Here is a 21,495-nt window from a genome sequence, read left to right as displayed (position 1 = left end):
TATTAAAGCTGACTAAACATGTTTTAGTTGAAATTTAATTTTTGACTTTTGGCCAAAATTCAAGGTCTTCTGGCCCACTGTGAGACGTAGCAAAATGTAAAATTCATTGAGGGGTCGAAACTTCGGACCTGTTTCCTGACCAAAACTATGGGGGACACTATTTCTCAGATGAAGGCTATCCCCTATATCTTGGGGTACAGAAATCCAAATCCGTTGGAGACAAAAAAAAGTTATGTTGATTTAGAGAAATTTTGTTTTTGTGTCTGATTTCGTAACTTAAAATGCCGTCTGCAGTAATTAATTAGGATGTTTTTGGTTATCCTCTCGAGCCACTAAGTATGAGTTCAAGTACGTGAAAATCCGATCATTAAATCATAAGTTATACAGGGTGATTCCCTCTCTTTTCTTTTTCTTGGCAGATCGCACAGATTATTATTGTTGAGAACTTTCTCCTAAAATTCAGCAAGGACCACGTAATAAATTGCTTGAAACTTTTTAAATTTTTAGATATTTAATCGGAATATTTTTATCTGTTACCAAATACGATTCGCAACAAAATGATGAAAATTTTTTTCAAATGTTTTGCATGAATGATTGACATTTTTTAAATGCTCATATCTTGCGTAATTTTTAACGAATTCTTTTGATACTTTAAAATGACAATTTTGTTATTAAGTATAAATTGCTCCAAAAATTCTGTTTCATTTCATTAAATATTTTTAAAACTATAGCAAAAAAAAAATGCAAAGTAAAAAGTTTTATATGTCCGTTTGTTATGTTTTATTTGTTTCATATGTCTGTATCTCCATAAATACTTAAAGTGGGCTTACGAAATTTTATGCAATTATTTCGCAAAATAAAATAACGAAAGTGATCGATAAAAAATTACAAATTTCTTACTGTATTTTCTGATATAGGGTGTCCAAAAACACATTTTTTTTCGTTCGTAACATATTGCCAGTCCCTTAAACCTCTGAAAGCTTTAAACTTTATTGATAAATATTAGAAATCGCATGACATAAATACCTCTAAATCTATTAACCTTTAATCTGAAACACCTCTAAAATAATCCAACATATTTCTTGAAAAAAATTGGGAAAAAGAGAAGAAAATGTCAGAAACTGAATGTGTTTCATCAATTACTGTAGGATAGTTACCTGCAAGACTGCTATCCTAATTGTGATTGTCTGTAGATCAATGGGTTCCATTCTGATGAGTCCACCGGCATCATCAGCCCAGAGAGCCACCGGCTTCAGGCTCTGTGTGCCGTTCTCAGATGGAAAACTCTTCCACACGGTGTACTCTTCCACTCCGGATGAACAACACTCATTCTGAAGGGTTCTCTGAACCAAAGAAATTATTTCAGAATTTATAGTTTACTTAAATAACATAAACTATTACTATGTTCAATTTTAAAGTGATAAAAATTATATTCCGCAGTGATAACTCTTCATTTCTGATAAGAATTTAAAAAACCTGGATTAAGGTCTGTAACGACGTAACACCCTGTATATTTTTGTGCTCACTATTTATTACTCAATCTCGTACTAATCAAAAACAAAGGACCCTAATTAAAAAACACACCACCAACTAAACACTCATTCAATAAATAGAAATGAATACCACCTAACCATGTCCAAGAACCCATTTCTTGGAGCTGTATTAATTACTCAAATCAATCTATTATTTACCAAACACTCATTAGCAAACCGACATTATACTAGGTGCGTAAATTAAGTAATGTGACTGATTTTTTTAAAACATTTTTTACTCGAATAGAATTATTATTCAAGATTGTCTCTTATACACTCGGGAAACCACACGGTTCTTCCACTTTCAGTGGTATTACTAGCCTTGGAAACTGAAACAGACTTTATTTGGTCAGCTTTTCAAGTGTTTTTGTGCCCCAAAATGACGTCCATTCATATGAATTTTTAATCTAGGAAAGAAAAAAATTTCAAAAAGACACAAGTCAAGTGATTAAACATTGAAGAGCCACAAGAATGTGTCTGTTAACACTAGATTGCCTAAGGAAGTCATTTTGACTGCTTCTAATTTCAATTAGAAAAACAATGATGTATATAATGACACAATTTCTTAGAATTTTGTGACTTTTTGTACAACATATAATTTTTTTATTGTTAATATTTACTAATAACTTGTTATATAACTGTAAGAAATTTAAAAAAATGTTACACACATTATCCTTTTATCTAGTACAATTCATATTACTCAAAATTTGATGAATGTTAGTGTGATGCAAAGGCAACCGATTATTCTAACAGCCAATCAATGATCTGAAAACAGAAGTTTCCGAATTCTATCAACATTTCTATCGCTTCTTACGACTGGGTACTTGCACTTCAAGAAGATTACTGATGCCCAAGCACGTGATCTATGACGTCAGCTCCAGATGACCATTCGTGAGCGAAATGACGCGTTAAAGGTGAGCTAAGTTTCTCCACCCAAGAAAGAATGTTAATTAACGTGAAGTTAATTTAATACAGCGCCGTATCGCGCATCGAATTTGTTGAAATATAATTCTTTATCGTCTACGTCTTTTACTTAACTTAAGAGTTGTTATTTGTTTATGCATTTGTTGTAACCGTGATATATTTTTGTTTTGTGCATCTGGCAACTTCGATACGTAATTACTTTGTATATGTTTCACGTGTCTCCACGCATCTCCTTGTGATAAGTAAGAAATATATAGTCAAAGAATTGAAAGCTTTGTGAACGGACATGAAATGTGACATTTAAGGGAATTAATACTTGACGAGCTTAGCTCACTCGAGAAAGAGTAAAAAGAACAGTCACTAACGTAAACAAATGACACGTTTCAACATGCAATCAGGATCGAGATACCCACACTTCATCACTTGCAAGTATCCCATTAAAGTATTTTCGCTGATACATGATTCATTTTCCAACGTCCTTTTCTTTCTGACAATTCCTTAACACTAGAAAGATGGAAAATTGGTAATACCTACATTGCCCAAAAGCAGTCAAAATGACTGTATTGCGAATGGGTAAATAAATTTGCTTAAAATTATTTTTTTAACATTTTTTTAAATTTTTTACAGTTATATAACAAGTGATTAGTAAATATTAACTATAAAAAAATTATTTGTACAAAAAGTCACAAAATTCTAAGAAATTGTGTCATTATATACATCATTGTTTTTCTAATTGAAATTAGAAGCAGTCAAAATGACATCCTTAGGCAATCTAGTGTTAAACCACCGAAAACCATAGACAGTCGATAGAACTCTACCTCTGCAGACATTCTGGAGAAGTTTCAGTTCCTCAAGTAAAAAACGAAATATATCAGATCATTATTCTCCTAGAAGAGAGAAGGCCTCAGCACGGGTTACCATAAACAAGAAATTTGATCTTTTAGTAGTTCAAATGTAATGACATCCTTCGTATTTTCCTCCACTGCGCAGCTAAGTAGCCAGAACGTAGTCGCATCTTTCTTATTTTTCATCCACTGCGCAGTTGATGTTTGTACTACTAAATTGATCCATGCTGAGGCCTTCTCTTTTCTAGGAGATGTTGATCTGACAGTTATTGATCTACATCTCCTGACCATATTTGTTAATGACCCTATTGATGACATTCAGTTTTAGAACACACCACAAAAAATATTCACTTCGGAAAACCTCATTAATCTACGAAGTTTATACTTGTACCGAACGTGTATGAGAAGTTCAGCTACAGCCCCTTTGAATTTGGTGGGTCCAGGATTGTCCCATTAATAAATTCGTCGATAATCTCCTTACTTACGCTCATTGCCATACAAATTAGCGCATCTTTGTCAGAATGAAACGAAATTGTACACACTTAAATACAGTGTTCATGTAATAAGTGACTCAAAGAACAGGAAAAATACAAATGAAGGAAGGTTTTAGTACCCTCTTGATCTACCTCTAGCTCGAATTCAGGATGCAACTCGCTCGAGCATCAGGGCATACGAGTTCCTTATGATGCCCTGCGGCATTTCGTTCCACAGTCAAAACACCGTTAAATTGATTACACTTGGAGGTTGCCCAACTTACCACCCCAAGTAATTCCAGATATAGCTCGTTCACCAGGAGTTGGCACTTGGCTCCGCCTTCATCACGTGGTATACGGCGATACTATTTCGCTATTTTTGGGAGAAGGTTGTGAACAATCCCGAACAATGTTGCTATTTGGCGATCGTTTGGCAAAAATATTTATTTCGCAAACTTTATGTGCATTTTTTTAACAATAAATACTTTCTTAAATTGGATGATATTTTGCACCCTTTTTTTATGATATTTCTTTCTTTTGAGTGAATAGTTTGTCCTTTATGAGAAATTTCGCTGGGAGAACAGCAGTCTTTAAATATAAACTATATTTAATTAGCAAGTGTAACAAAAGGTATAATAACAGATGATAAAGCAAAGTAAGTGACTGAAAAAGAATTCACTTTTTGTGTTTGGCGCAAATTAAGGGTTGTCTCAATTTCAACAGCGGAGATGTTTCTCTTCTAACTCCCGCGCTGAAATGAATTCTGCGTCCCAGGAAGTGGAGCCAAGTCTCAACTTCTGGTGAACGAACTATACATTCGCTCCGTAACAAATCTAGGAATGCGCACAGCAAGGAAAAGTAATAATTGGCAGAGGCATTCCAGTGACATTCTTCCTGCGTGTGACCGAGCATTATCTAGTTGAAAAATAGTTCCTAGGAGTTCTGCCATGAGTGGCAACATATACGGCTAAAAGATATCACTGGGCTGTCATGGTGCAGTGGATCTAATTTAGAAGTGATTGTGGGACGTATGCGATGATACCCCATTGCATGCGTTGCACCAGCTGTAGAAGCTGTGTGCTGATTTGTATAACTTAGAAAGGATTAAGACGTTTACCGTGGAGTCATTCATAATATTTTAATCACTTACTTGTATCAACGTTGTACTTACATATGTAAATTTCGTTTCATTTTGACAATTCCTTCTAGGAGCGCTATTTTTTTAAAGAAGTTAAAAATATCGAGAAATCACGAAAAATTATAAAGATTATTGAAAAGAGAAGAAGAAAAATTATTAAAATAAATTATATAAAAAAATATATGAATTAAAAAGCCGGGAAACGAAATAACGAAAATCTATAATCTCCTCATCGCCTCACACGATTATATCGGCGAAAAGGAATGCTTTCTAATAATGTATCAATATAGCCATAGCAAAATATGTCAATACACTAGTGAAAAAAAATTTTGAAACTAAAATAGAACGTAAAAATTTTTTTATTTATTTATTGTATTCTATTTTCGTCACAAAAATTTTTTTGGAGTGCTCCTTGCACTATTGTATTGATATATTTTGCTTTTGCTTTATTGATACAATATTAAAAAGCACTCCTTTTTGCGAATATAATAGTGTGAGCTGATGAAAAGATAATATCTTTTCTTTATTTTGTTTGTCTGCTTTTTAATATATATATATATATATATATATATATATATATATATATATATATATATATATATATATATATATATATATATATATATATATATATATATATATATATATATATATATATATATATATATATATATATATATATATATATATATATATATATATATATATATATATATATATATATTATTTTAATAATTTATTTACCTTTCATTAATCTTTATTATTTTTCGTGTTTTCTCTATTGTCTTTGTTGCGCTATATATGTATATATGGAGGAAATGTTTTCGAAAATCGAAAACCATACACAAGAATTTTTAGTAAATGAGTTTTAAAGATCGACACTAGAATTTAATCCAGACAAAAATAGTGTTTTTAAATAGTTTAATTCTTTTTTTGCTCCTAAATGAAGATTATCCAATTAAATTAGAATGCGCACTATATTACATACATCAATATCCATGAGAATGGTTTGTCCAAGCATTCTTTGCCTTGCTGAAAGTGGAGAACATGCTTCTTCATGTTTGTGGCCATGGGATCCCGTTGGTAAGACCTGTTTATACACCATAAATTTTTCGAAATTGGCATCAAAATTAAAACACAGTAAAAAAAAAAAAAACAAGGAAAGAAAATTAACAGTCATTGTCATATAATTCCAGATATTAGCATACATATGGTTTATTTCACAAGATTTATTCCTAACTTTGGCTCATAAATCGTGTTTATACTTTTGGGGGGAATAAACCCTGTTCTCTTCATAATTTTCTGCGTAGATAGACACAACAACAGTTCCAGTAGAACAGGGTGGAGCGATATATTGCTGCTGTATCAGACATTGATAGAAACAGGTTATTCAATGTATTTAAATGATTTACTATTGGGATGGTGACCATTTGTCCCATTTTTATTTTTCTGGTCAAGACTTTCTGACACTATAAAAATATAATTCAAAGAGTTTAAGAAGTCAGAAAAATGACAAAAATATTGCAAATTGTAGAAAAAAATAACTCGTTATTTCTGATAAATCCAGCTGATTATATTTTTTGAGATTGGAGGCTAGATATAGAGATGGGGTTGAGCATGCAAGGCATGAGTCTAGAACATTTAAAAATCATTTCTCTTGAAACCATTGAATGACATTTTCTTGCTGAAGATTATTTCACGTCTATATTGGTTGCCTGACTCTTCGGGGTCAGGAAGCGAATCCTGGGTTTCTCCTGGGTCACTGTTCGGAAATTCTTTAGGGAAAGTAGAATTTCTCCAAGATTCAATTCCTGCACTACTAGCCATCTTAAATTACCAAGTGTACAAACGTAAGTTAATCAGAGCAGAGATGATGTTAAAGGCATATTGCATATAATTTCTTTATAAAGGACCCCCTCGTACAGTAGAATGTATGGAAATAAAATGGCTGATCTATTTCCAAAGAAAAGGGCTGCTGTTCTTCAGAGTATTACATTTAACATGGATTATCATTCAATTCAACTTTTGACTTCCCTCTTAGATCGACAATCCTATTAAGCATTTGCTTCTCATGCAGGTATGGAGAGTTCCTGAAGTACTTTCTCTTTCGACATTTATAGATCTTATCATTTAGGCTTTTGAAGGAAGTCCATAACGTCCTTTGTATGGTACTAGTGTTGCAGATCAGGTATTGGATTTTTCTATGTGACTCTGATCAGCCAATGCCGGCAAGCAACCGGGGTGAGTGTTCAGCAGTACCTGAATATTCAGGTAGAATTATTAAAAAAAAACTAGCAAACTAGAAGTTCAATGGCCCATAAACTAGACCTGTGAGTAACTGACATTTGATAAATAATAAGGATGAACGAAAAAAACATTTATATTATGTAACAGAAATGTTACAAAAAGGACGAAACACCCTGAATAACGTTTAATCTATTGATCGGAATTTCGCATGCTAGAATTCAATCTTATTGGTTCGAGGGGATGACATCAAATAGGGTAATTGATTAGTGCAGACGACGTGTTAAGTTAAGAAATCAGACGCAAAAACGTATCTTCCTCTCAACAGATTTGTACTCTTGAACTTCAAAGTGGGGGGGGGAGGGGTAGCCGCAATTTAGGAAATAGGGTCCTAATAGTTTAGTCTGGAGAGCGATCCAAGGTTTGGATCCCTTAATGTTTAATTTTACTTTTTGCATATTTCGCCGTATCTCGGGAATTTTTTTGGCTCATTGAAAAATTTTCACGCACAATTAAAAAAATTGTCAAAGATAATTCAATTCAAAAATTACATTTTAATAATTAATTATTATTTTAATTAATAAAAGTTGAAAAAATTTCGAACTGTAAGTCATATAAAGTTTCACATCATTTTAAAAAATGTAATTTTATTTAACGAGTTACAAAATTTGAACTGAAACGGGGGAGTACTTTCCCATAAATCGCATTTTAAAAAGAAAAAATTTAAGTTTTAGGTAAATAAATATAAGTTTAGATCATTTTTAAGACGTAATTTCTTTTAATTGTGGTGTAAAATAAATAAATTCATTACTCTTACAGTTTTATAAATAGTGTCAAGATTTTTTGCAGGTACATCAAACCAATCAACTTGGGTAGTTTCGAAGTTAAAAAAGATTCTCAACTTACTGCGCAAGTCAAATAATTTGCATCAAACAGCTATATTTAAAATTAAGAAACAAAGTGTTTGCGAGAGACTTACTTCAAGTGCAAGAGGGCAATCTTTGAGGTGTACATCGACTTGAGGGCTGATGACCACCAAATCAATCTCATACGCTTTCACTTCGAACAAGATCTCCTGCCATTTTTGAGGGCAGTCAGACACAAGCAGTTTTGTTCTAATGTTATGCATGCTGCTTCGTACGAGCTGATAGAAAATTTGTTTAACATTTTAAAATTGAGCAAAGAGACATAAGTTATAAATATTAGTTGAAAAACAAAACCATAAATTGGGACAAAAGTCAACTTTATGGTGCATAAGATTGTGCTGGTCATGTTAAAAAAATTCTGGATCATTTGCATTCATTAAATGCAGTTGATACCTGTAATAAAAGGCACTATGTGCAGCGTTATTGCCCATTTCAGATTTAGAAAGTCAGTACTGTATGCTTTTTTTTAAAAAATTTTTCAGTTATTGAGAATTTTTTGCCAATTAAGTCTAGTGGAAAATAAAATCCTGTAGTACAAACATTTGAAAACATAACTAAGGAAAAGAGTACTCAAATATCATTCTCTGTAAAATGAAACAAGATTTCAAAAAAAAGTTTTTTTACTGGGCTTGGCAAAACTAAACAGTGTGTAATTATTATACCTTACACTACTGTACTTGTTCCTTATTGTATTACACCCTATTGTATCAGTGTCAAAATAATATCTGGTAATAGTCCAAGGCTTAAAAGGTTCTTTTAAATAATGTTTGGGCATAAAATGTATTGTTGTGAACTTTTTATGTAAGCAAGTTTTTAGATCTTAGTAATTTGTCTAATGATCTTAGTAAATTTATCTAATATATTTGAATAGAATATGTTTTTGGTACAAACTCTTGCCCATGACCTTGTCCGCATGGAATTATTTTGATTCGTACGCACCTCTCGAGCCATAACTCGAGTATCTATAATATAGGGGTGATTCTCACGAAACATGACAATTCGGATAAAAAAAAATTTCAAATATAAAGTCCTCAAAATAGTCTAAAATTTTTTTGTGTACTTCTTTAGCTACACTTATTTATATCTAATAGACAGCAGTGTAGTTTATTGACATTTGCTCGAGAAAAAAAAATAAAATAGAAATTCGCCAAATCTTGAAAGCTTCCTGGCTTTCTTGGCTGAAAATGATATATTATCTTAGAAGTTTAAAAAGCAGTCATTTCAAGTTAATCGCAAGTAACTCAACTTAAGCCTTTATGTTAGATGGGCCATAAATTGCTTAAATTAATTCTTTTTATTCACTGACGAAAGAAACAAAAAAATTTTTGTTGCTGATATGTACAGAATAAAATTGAAGAATTACAGAATTATTGTAGAAGAACATACCCCATACGTGCTATTGATCTAAAATTCAAGAATTGTTTTTGTTTCTTTTCTCTTTTTTTTCTCAAAATCCACTTTCTATTTTTTCTTCTTTTTTTCGTGAAAGAAGAAAACTTGAAATGTTACATTTTTTTAATGAATAAATAACACTTTAAATATAAATGATAGCTTCATAAAGTAAATGTAAAATTTGTGTAAATTAGAATGCAACTCACTCTTTTTAGAAGTTGATCAGTCGTGTTGCCAACTCCTAGAGAAATTAGAAGTCTTCCTTCGTCCGTCAAATCGGCAAGATTCCAAGAATTAAAGAATTGTTTCATTTTCCTCAAAAATCCATTCGCCTGCAGGTGAGAAACCCGGACACTGTGTGTGCTCAACAAATGCGACAACAGGAAACCTTCTAGAATAGAAAGATGCAAACATAACGTCATAGTGAATGGATAATGCAAATATTTGAATTAAAATAATATTAAAGAAGATGTGAGCAACAAGCGTTATCCCAACTCTTTAGAAATACAAGTCACATTTTAGTCTTTTCTTCCTTTTTCAAGCATTATTTTTCTTGTTTAATAACGAACTACAAGGTCCCATTATTATACAAATGGGCTTTCATTATACAATTATATTTTACAAATCAGAATGAAATAAAAAATAATTCAAGGCAATAACTTTTTTTCAGCAGAAAAGAACTAGACATGTCTTTCTTTTCAAAGTTGAGGCTCAAAACATAAAACAAACAAACAAGAAATAAATCAAATATTTTAGTAATTTTTCGCGTAATGATCTAATTTTTATGGTCCAAGATACAAACAAGTTGATTAACAAAACAATAAACTTACGATAAAACTGCTGAATCTAAATCTAATTTGAATGCAAATTTTCATAATATTATAATTATACTAAAAAATAAACTTGAAATTAAGACAGTTTAGCAGTTTAAAAGTATCTGAGCAAATGCGCATGAACAGTCAGTTCATAGTAGGGCCAGCAGTGCATGATTACATTCCCGATCATGGGTTTTTTGTGCCTGTTTCAATCCTAACGATGAGCTATACTGTATTACTCTTCATGCAATCTTCCCTTAAAGAATTATCCGGAGTTTAAAATATCTTTTTTTTGAAAAAAATCGCCTTAAGAACTATCCGGAGTTTAAAATATCTTTTTTTTTAAAAACTCGCCAATTTGGCAAGATTTTGATACCAAGATGAAAATCATAAAAGTCGATGAATATTTTTTAAATTTCGTCTCATGCATCGGTGGAGAAAGTATTCAAATATTGAAAAGTTAAGTGTTCATCATTCTTGCACAACTGTGGTTTTTTATCATATTTTAGATTTTGCGCCATTTTCATAATTAACATAGAAAGTGTAGATTAAAGAGGAACGAAACTTAACCTAACAGTTATGAATAACTGTTAAAAACTCTACAAAAGTTATAAAAATATAATATTATCAGTTAAAATGTGCTCTTTCATAAGACGACAGATCTTACGAAGTGCAGCTTTAAGGTATCATCTTTCATGAAAATCAGCAATTTCGACGAAAATTTCGATTTTATTATCATTTATAGTTTGAACTTTAGCTTCCTAGCTTTTCAAAATTAGGTTTTTATCTCGGATGTTCAAAAATTAAGTTACATTTGGTTTTCCTTATATGCTGACCGACGAAACAGAAAGTAAACTCACGAAATTAAAATTATTTTTGTTATGCTTTGAGTATTTTAATTTTTCTTCATTTAAATAAATTAAATTTAGTCAATTAAAATTTATTTTCAGAAATTAATTTTCAAATTTATTTTTTAGTCAGAATTTTCTTGCATTTTAAAGGCATTTAATGAAGAACACTTATTTTGAGAAAATTTCTTTACGCTGAAAACAAGAAAAGCTTATTATAGAATTCTTTGAAAGTTTTATTTAAATATTGAATAGTGTTAGCTATTTTAGAACTAAAAGATAAGGTCTCAGCAGCATTAATTTGTTATTTTATCAATATTTAAGTAAGAATATTTAGAATTTTCTTTAAAAATTCAATATTTAACAATATATTTAGTTCTATTTCATTGTCTTTTTGAAATTTCTTAAGATTTTTGTTCGAAACACAGGTAATCACAATATTCATCTTGAAGAGCAGTTTTTCCAAAATTTATGCATCGGAATTTGTTGTAGAGCTGTTAGTGTGACGAATTTGCCCTTACTTTAAAATAGACAATATAAAGTTTAAACTTTATTTTAAATTTATAATTTCAAGACCCTTGCTTACCAAACATAAATTTAAAACTTTAATTCATTTTAATTCCACTTTTATGTCGATACCAGTCGAGTGCTTTAAAAGGATCAAACTTACTCTTTTCCCCTCTACTGACTTAGCTATTGGGATTATATTTTTCAGATCACGGCTACATAACGCATTTCTGCTGTCAAAAATCCAAATTCGTTTCAAAAAATATGTTTGTTTACCTGAATTTGAAATATTCATTTACATAAATTAATTGGTATCTAACACATTGAGCTATTAACAATCTCAATAGAGATATCAATCTCTATATAGAGTGTTATTTCACATATTGTATGTACATTTATTGCTCAATCTATGCTTGTACTCTGTTGTAAGTTGAAAAAAAAACCATTATCTCTATGGAGAGAGCCAGTTAGTATCTAAGTGCACGCCAAATGGATGCCAAGTTCCAAGCGCAAACGAAAATCTCTCACTCTTGAGCCGACGTAGCACCGGCCTTTTTTTTTCTTTAAAAAAAATTGCTCGAATAACTTCTGCCCGACGAGTTTAACTTTTAAAACCTTTTATATTGTTTCGAACACATAATTATTTAATTTGATAGCTAAATAAAACGGAACTCTATGCAGACGATTTCTTAAATCCTATAAATCCTATCCTTGCAACGGAATATAGAAGTAAGAACTATAGAGTTGGATTAAAATAATAAAGGTTTCATTTGCTCTCTTTACAATAAAATCATTTAAGTGTTGTATTGGTAGTAGATTATGGAGCAAATTCATGAGTCGAGAAATACAAAGCAAGAACGTGACATCATTTTCGCTAAAACTTAAAAGATCGTCGTTTTTAGAATTGCATAAACAGTTCTAAAGATAATATACGCGCAAACTCTTTCCTATAGATGAGCAGGACGTTGCGACAAATAGTACCAGACTAACCCTTTCTTTGGATAACAGTCATCTGTCATAAGATTAGCTGGGGTTTCCAACTTACATGAGGCCGGGGGCCGCTTTTAAAAACACTAGTCAAAAAGCGGGCAGCAACTTTATCAAAATTTTATATAGGACTCTTTTATGTTCGAAGGTACATTAAATATTACTGTCAGATTTTTATCAAGTTGTACAAAACAAAAGTATTAAATTACAAATTAAAATAAGAAGTAGATTTTTACCCGAGAAAAATATTTTTTCACCGTTGGTATGCTAAATTTCACAGAAACGAAGAAATTAGGGTTTTTTAACGAAGAAAAGTACTTTAAACCCATATATAGATTTCTTACGAAAATTGTCCGCAAAAAATGACAACTACGCTGGAGGGTCACGAAAAAAGCTTGGTGGACCGGATGTGGCCCACGGGCCGCCAATTAGTAACCACTGGATTAGTTGGATTATGTGAATGCAGATAAACTCACCGTTGTCGTCATCTTCATGCAATATGATGACATCATGCAGGTATTCTTTCTTCAAGTACTCGAATACCGCTATCTCCTTCATTGCCAGATGTCTCTCTTGTCTTGAAGAACATACTCTGCACTCGAGGGCAGAGATTTCGGAGTAAGGCAAGAGGTAGCTCGAAGCTGAATTATTCACTTTGTCCCATGAAATTTCTTGACTTGGAACTGCAACCACTGCCAGTGTCTCGTGAGATATCCAGTGACAAGCTGCAATTAATTATCAGAGTGTTTTTATTTCACACCGCTTAGTTCACCAAGACAGTTGCATCCAATTTATCTTTGTTTTTTCCTTGATAGAATTTCTTTTCAAAAACAAAATCATATTGTTTATGAAATACATAATTATTATAATATTACGTAGAACAAATTGTTTTATTAATCTTAGCAAAATGAACGTTTACTTGGATTTAACAAATAATCAGCTGAATTTGAAAAAATAAAATTTAAAGCTGTCCATAAAATGTGTGGCAGAGTAAGAAATAGAAAGTGAATTTGTACTTGTTAACGAGCTATAACGATGACCTTATGTTAAATAACAATTCAAATTGAAAATGGTTTTTATCTCTTTCGAGACTTTAGTATTTTTTAAAGAAATTTAGGGTATAAACGTTTTGATTTATATTTCGCCCCACCTAATCTCTTACTATTATTTATTTAATTTTATTTATTCATATTTTCGTTACTTTTGATATCAAAGCAAATGCGAGCTCATCTTGAAATAAATAAATGCTTCGATATTAATAAATAAAGTATGATTATTTGAAACAAAAAGAAAACATTTAATTTAAAATTGCAATAAAGTTCAAACAAAAACTTGCTCTAAATTTATATTTGAAAATGGCATTTTTCAGCAAGTCAAATTATAACTCTGTGGTTGCATTTAAGCAGGAAATAAATCGGACAACATGGTTTATTTTTACGAAGCTTAACAGTTAATGATTCTTGAACTAATAATCGAATCTTGTAAGAATCCTAATTTAGAATACATGTATACATTATATTTCTTAAAATAAAATTAGTTTATAAATCAGACATACGTGTAGAACACAGAGAATTTTAAACCGAATTTGATTTAGGCTTAACTGCAAGGTAGCATTTAGAAATTATAAGTTTCAAAATTAGATAAACTAATCATTTAAGCTAAATTATAATTATTACAAACACAACTAAAAGCATGCCTTCATATTTTAACGGTGAAATTGTTTTTAAATGTATTTTAGAGCAGAAAGCAGCAAACGTCACACCAGCTGATTCTTGATTACAAACAAACTATTGGAGATATTCAAAAATCTCCAACAGTAGTGTTTCCGGAAGTGAAAACAATTCTTGTGTGGTTTAAATGAACGAGAGTTTGGCGCAAGCTTATTCCATTTTAAGTGCTTAAATTTAAATTATACCCCTTAAATTGCACATGAAAGTTCGATTTGGTGCTAACCTAAAATGAAGTGTTTCTTAACACAACTTTCTTAGTGGCCAAACATCAGATTTGGAGACCCTTACAGTTTTACAGTATTAATCAATGTTACAAATCTGCACTTCGTGATAAGATCATGATCAATTTTAGATCATTCATAAATTTTAGTACATGATAAAAATTTCATGCACTAACAGTGATTTTAAAATATTTTGGCACTTTATGTACTATTTATTCTGTGGGAAAAAGGCAAAAGTGAGATTAGACTAAATATTGATATGAACACAAATGAAGTGTGTAGTTACGCTAAGTTGAATGAATACTAACCCAATAAGACTAATAGTATAAAGTTATACAGGTTTTATTGAGTTAAAGTTAAAGCTATGTTGCTATGTACTAATACTTCTTTACGCATCCGGCATTGCCATCTCGGTATCTAAGATATGGTTTTTTATATATTTTAGAAGCTGAGTCAAAATCAAGTAGATAGAATTAACAATTTAGAAGCTAACAGAGTTCTAAAGGTTTAAGGATCTTTGTACACCTCTATCTAGACACTTGAAGTACTTTTTCCACTTATGTTCTCTTTTTATGATAATACTAATGCTTTAAAAGTAATGCGTGTTTCTCGCATAAAAACTCATGACTTTTAACCTTTATTTTTATACTGCTGTTACCCTTACAGCTTCAAAAGAATTAATTCCATCGACTCAATTTTGATTTTATTTGGTGCTGCGTAAAAAATGCTTAAGAAACAATACCTCACTTTCCTGTCTCGATGAATTGTACAAAACTGTACTTTTATAACATTTGAATTATTAGTTCCATCCTCACTCTTAGCGAGAAGAAAATATATACGAAGACGTAGTACGGGTATCTTGCTCATGATTAGTTGTTGAAACGTGACTTTTGTTTACGTTAGTTTTGTTTACGTTAGCTTATAAACAATCAGCTGGCACTGGCGTCATAGGTACATGTGTGAGTATTGTGATTTTTTTTCATTTCGAAGTACAAGTACCCAATTACTTATAAGCAATTTGTCCCATCGTTTTGGGATTTATTAGGTTACTAAAGATTTAAAATTTTTTTTAAAAAGGTCACATTATCTGACAGTTTGATAGCTTTATTAATGCGAAGACAAATTATTATGAAAGAGCGATAATAGAAGCTTACCATCACTAAGATCGTGTCTGACATGCTGACTGATCCTTCTCTTGAACAGTAAGTCTTCCGTGTCTGACTGAAGAAATATATTATTTCGGATGGAGCGTCGCACTACATGCAAGAAACTGGACACAGGCTTATTACAAGGACCGAATAGGACGACTATAAAATTAAAATCCATCACATAAGAAACAAATTAATATAATCAAGTCTTATTTATAGTATGTAGGCCCGAGTGTCTGATTTTATTTTGTTTTATTTTATAATCATCGTTTAACAGCAAAGAAAATTTTGTGTTTACGGCTACCAATGTTCAACGCCATAGCCTTGAGAGCTTAAGAAGATTTTCACGTATAGCATCATAGGGATTACGTATAGCATCATATGGCAGCGAGATAGAAATTGAGGAGGCATGCGGTTTTTTTATATTAATTTTTTAGAATAAATACATTGAAACTAAAACTCTAGAAGAAATACAAAGAAAACGATTTATAAATGTCTTTCATTTTAAGAGAAATTGTTTGTATTTAATAGAGGAGTTAATGATTATTATATCGGCAATAATTGAAAACTTACAGACAAGACAAATTATGTAATGTATTCAAGGCACGCTGCGAAACTCTGACCAGATTGAGTTTTGATGATTTATTTTCCTAAAATTAAAAGCCATAGTAAAATGTCTCATTTATAACCACATCTTGTCAATGTTTAGAATGGAGTCGTGGTGGCTAAGGTGTTCGTCTATCAGTGAGGAGAACCGGGTTCGAATCTCAGCAATTGCTGGTCGATATAAATTTCTCACCCGGCTTACATGTACCATAATGCTGGCTTAAAATACTATATAATGGGTAAGAGTCCCCTATAATGGGTAAGACGGATAATGGGTAAGAGTCCCCTTGACGAAAGGCTAGACGTGGTAGGTTTTCGTGGTTTTCCTCTCCATGTAACGCAAATGCGAGTTAACTTTATCCATTAAAAAGTCCTCCACGAAGGCAAATTTCTCCTAATGCTTGATCTAGGGCAGGGATGGCGAACCAATGGCACGCGTGCCATCGCGACACAATATTTTTTGCACTCCACCGATCACCATTGTTGTTACACTATGAATTGTTATTACACAAATGTTATTACGCTAAGAAGCATACGTAACAATTAAATTAGAATTCACAAAAACAAACAAAATAATAAACAATTATTAATAAAAAAAATTAAAAATTACTTCTAAAAAACAATTATTAAGAGTAAAAAACAAGTTAACAATAAATAACTAGCAAAAAAATGAACAGTCCTGCTTAAACTGACATCTTACAACCTAATATAAGTTACTGATCATCTAATCTGCAACAACAGAAGTCACACTGATGTTACTTTAAGTTGAATTACTTGTATAACTGAGACATTGCGGAATGTAGTTTTTTTTCATTGTAAATAAAGAGTTTTGAGTTGATAGTAATTAGTATTATTCTTTTCCCAATAATCACGAAGTCAAAATTATTTGACGGCACGTCTATGACATCATTAAGCAATTTTTTAGAGAAAATGGCACGTTGGTGTACAAAGGTTCGCCACCCCTGATCTAGGGGTTCCCTTGTCTTCTGTATTGGGTTCAAAATGACAAGGCTACGGAGTTGAACATCAGCAGTCGTAAATCCCAAATCGGGTAGACTGTTCAATGAATGTTATAAAATTAAAAAGGTTAAGAATGTTGTGCAATTATATTTCCAGAGATGATAATGTAAAAATTCGTTTTTTTTGGTATCCAAGTGTATTTTCAAACAATAGTTATGAAAAAAATTCGGTGTATTGATTTTTTTCGCACTTTTTGTTCCTAGACTTTTTTTAATATTTACATTTTTAAGTAAATATTAGAAATTGTTCTTATTAGTATTATTACTTTAATTTTGCAAACATATAGACGTGATTGAAAAATAGTAAAACTTCTTACACAATCCTAAATACCAAAAAATATATTTTCGATGAAAGAGTTTGTAAAAGTAAAATTATTTCAGGTTTGTAATTAGCGATCTGATGTCTTTACCCACAGATATCTAAAACGTTTTTACAGATTTAGTTCGTTTTTAGCTTACTCGGAAGATTATGAGAAAATCAGATTCGTCATAATGTATTTTATTTACAATTTATCAACAGTATTTATTTCCTGGAAATGAGATTCCTTTAAAGTCTAAAACATTTTCACTATGTGCAATAATGTACCACTTTTTTAAAAATATTTTTCTGAATTTAGTGCAATCCTTTCTTCCAAGTCCAGTGCTAGGTTTTTAAAAGTTATTTGATAATGAATTAAAATAATTTAGAACACATTCTATTGAAACATGCATAAAATTCGTACGCTACATTTGAAATTCATAAATAATTAAAAAAAAGGATATTTCGTATATAATAAATCTTATTGGTTAAAAATTATAAGAATAATAAACATTTATATTTTATTAAACTGCAACTAGAAATTTCTACTTGGAGCAAATTGGATTATAAATTTAGTAAAATTAGTTCAAAATGAATATAAAACAAAGGTAAATTACAGACATATGAAAAAGGGGGAAAAAGAAGATAATAAAAATAACAAACAACTGGGGGAAGAAAAAAAAATTAATTAAAAAAAATATAATTAAAAAAACCGAAAAAAAGGATTAAATTTTTTAAACAATCCGGAAAATAAAATATATAATCTTTTCATCAGCCCACACGATTATATCCGCAAAAAAGAACTTAATGTTATTGTTTTTCTTAATTTTTTCGCGTTTTTATATATATATATATATATATATATATATATATATATATATATATATATATATATATATATATATATATATATATATATATATATATATATATATATATATTATATATATATATAATATATATATATAATATATATATATATATATATATATATATATATATATATATATATATATATATATATATATATATATATATATATATATATATATATATATATATATATATATATATATATATATACAAGTACACACAGAGAGAGAGAGAATAGAATAGAATAGAATCTTTCGTTAATTGATAGGTAGATAGAGATATATAGTTAATAGATATAGAATAGTTTGCGATTATAAAAATCTATATATATCGATTATTATTTCATTAGATATAAATGGATGAATAGTGTTTTCGTTAGATAGATATATAAATAGAAAAATAGAGATTGATAGACAGAATATTCGTTAGTATAGATATATAGAATAGAGATAGATTGACAGATATTAGATAGAGAAGATATTAGAATAATAGAATTATTATTGATATACTATCTAATGGTATTAATTATTTTTATTAAATTAAAGATAGGTTTTTGGGGTTTTAAAAAAATTAATTTAAAAAAATTGAAATTATTGAGGGTGCCCCCTTTGCTTAACATATGTCTATTATAAAGTATCATTGTAAGACAGCTAGGTGATGCTGTGCTTCACACTACTGTAATGCTATTAAGAGGATGCTATACTGTGGAGAAACCCTTCATGGCAAATTGTTGAGCTCGGAGCACTTTTTGACAGAACAGTTGAACAAAGACCGGTCTTTCACATGCTAATCAAAGTGGTAACACACCCACTCACTGACCTCAGCTAGTGATGCTTGACTTCTTTGATCTCATGGGAACCGACGATTTGCGGGATGTAGTCGGATTTCGAACTGTATCTCACAACTAGCGCTATTACAATTAAGGGGTGGTAAAGTATCTTTTACACTTACTTATACACACGATAAAATTTTCTAGTTTATTCCTCAATTTTGTTCTTTGAGATCTTCTGTCTCTGCTACCACTTTTCATTAACGATAATTTTCTATTTTTGCAACGTACCTTGTCTACTGTTGAGTATGGGGCAAAATTTGGAAACTTTATTACCGGTCACGTGTAGCACTTTTAATAGTCACCACTGTTTCAAAAATTACAAATACTAAATCATTAAAAAAAAACTATTAATTTTATTAAATGTAAAGCATATCTCTTGAAGCATTTCTCAAACTATGACGAACAGTAAAGGGTTCTATTCTAAAATCAAGAAAAGTTTTCTCCAAGTAGGTTTATGTAAAATTTAAGTATTGTCATACATCGTTTTCAACTGATAAAATTTAGGGTTTCAGTTTTTTTGAGCCAGTACTATTGTAACGTAAAATTTATATTTATTAACAATCGTAAAATTTATGTTACACTACGGGACTGAGCCCATTGTTTGATGCCGCTCACCGACATGGATGAATGTCTCGCAATAATTGTGGTTTCTTGGCATAAGGCTGCTTTTCTTACGAAAGTTGAAATTATTCTCCTAAAATATTTGTTCTAAAAAGAATTCTGTTTACTTAGACTTTTGTTTCCAAGTTAAGATATTTTCCATATTCTGTTAAGATTTATTAGGGAATATAAGTATTTTTTTCTAAGTAATCATGTTTTATGAGAACATTTAAGTTAAAAATACATTGTTATACAAAATTTGGTGAAGATTCGACACTGATTTAAATAACGTCATATTAAAATGTAGTGTAGAATTAAGTTGTAATAAAAAAAAATAAAAAAAATTCTTAGTTTCATGCTCTTAATCTAGAAAACAATAAAAATCAAAAACGTAATATTAGCAGTAGAGGTAATTTTACCTTTAAATAAGGGATACAAAAGAATTTATAGAAAAATAATGCCCTTTTGATTTTTATGAATTGCATGCTGATGACAACCAAAACAATATTAAATTCAATGTAGGAGAGCTAGATCCCAACACGTAATTTTTCGGCCAGTAAAATTGCACCGACAACAATGGAAAACTGTGCTAGACCATTCTGTTTTTATGTTATATAGAGAAAATTCCCCTGAAATAATTGTAATTACAATTATGAAATAATATTAATTCGATTACTTTTAAATATTGTCTGTCATAAATATAAAAAAATAGGGCGTGGAGTCCCTCCGCGCGGAAGAAGTTAAACTTCGTAACCTGCGACGTTAATTGTAGAAGAATCAGCAGTCGTAGAAGGATCACTAGTTCTATTCAACGACTCTGTTTCTCCTGCTCCACTTGCTTCCGTGCTCTGTAATCACGGTAATATTGTGCATTTTACCCTCGTGGACCTCTTGAACCAGTGGAAGTGCTTGTGGTTGCCTCATCGTCTCGCCCTGGGAAATTTATTTGTATTAATAATCTATGTGAATGCGTCATAATGTAATTTCAGAAGAGAAAACCTAACAATCGATTGATATTCACAAGAGACGAACCTTGACATTACCTTAAATTACCGTCGCATTGTCCGTGGGATTGTTTTCACTCATTTTTTACAATTGCCACTAAATTTGATTGTTGTTGTTGTTAATTTACGTCACACTAGAGCTGCACAATGGGCTATTGGCGACTGTCTGGGAAACATCCCTGAGGATGATCCGAAGACATGCCATCACAATTTTGATCCTCTGCGGAGGGGATGGCACCCCCTCTTCGGTAGCCCGACGACCTGCACGCGAAGTCGAGCACTTTACGGTAGAACAGTTTAACGAGGACCAATACCGCACACCCTCGGTCCCTACGCAAGCTGATCCAAGTGGTCACCCACCCGCACACTGATCGCATGATCGCAGCCAGTGATGCTTGACTTCGGTGATCAGCTGGGAACCGTGTCTTAACGAACAGTTCACTGCGGGACCCACTAAATTTGAAAATAAAAAATACTACCCTATTAAATTATATGTGTATCAAATCAAACTAAAAAAATATTTATAGAAAAAC

At 31.0% G+C, this 21,495-nt stretch overlaps 1 protein-coding gene across 1 annotated transcript in view; it reads right to left on the bottom strand.

Annotated features, from left to right (window-relative positions):
• Positions 1-21,495, bottom strand: part of LOC122271957 (ionotropic receptor 93a) — a 43,262-nt gene that overhangs the window by 21,210 nt on the left and 557 nt on the right. The window contains exons 2-7 of the mRNA XM_087153509.1: positions 15,737-15,889; positions 13,108-13,356; positions 9,681-9,865; positions 8,136-8,300; positions 5,901-6,002; positions 1,158-1,343 (exon numbers count right to left, since the gene is read on the bottom strand). Of these exons, the coding sequence (XP_087009635.1) occupies positions 1,158-1,343; positions 5,901-6,002; positions 8,136-8,300; positions 9,681-9,865; positions 13,108-13,356; positions 15,737-15,889 (1,040 nt within the window). The remainder of the gene's footprint in view (positions 1-1,157; positions 1,344-5,900; positions 6,003-8,135; positions 8,301-9,680; positions 9,866-13,107; positions 13,357-15,736; positions 15,890-21,495) is intronic.

This window comes from Parasteatoda tepidariorum, chromosome 10 (assembly GCF_982258835.1).
Source record: "Parasteatoda tepidariorum strain Cologne lab strain chromosome 10, Ptep-v5.0, whole genome shotgun sequence".
Classification (NCBI taxonomy): Eukaryota; Metazoa; Arthropoda; class Arachnida; order Araneae; family Theridiidae; genus Parasteatoda; species Parasteatoda tepidariorum.
Note: the sequence above shows the minus strand (reverse complement) of the source record. Positions and strands in the feature narration are given on the sequence as shown.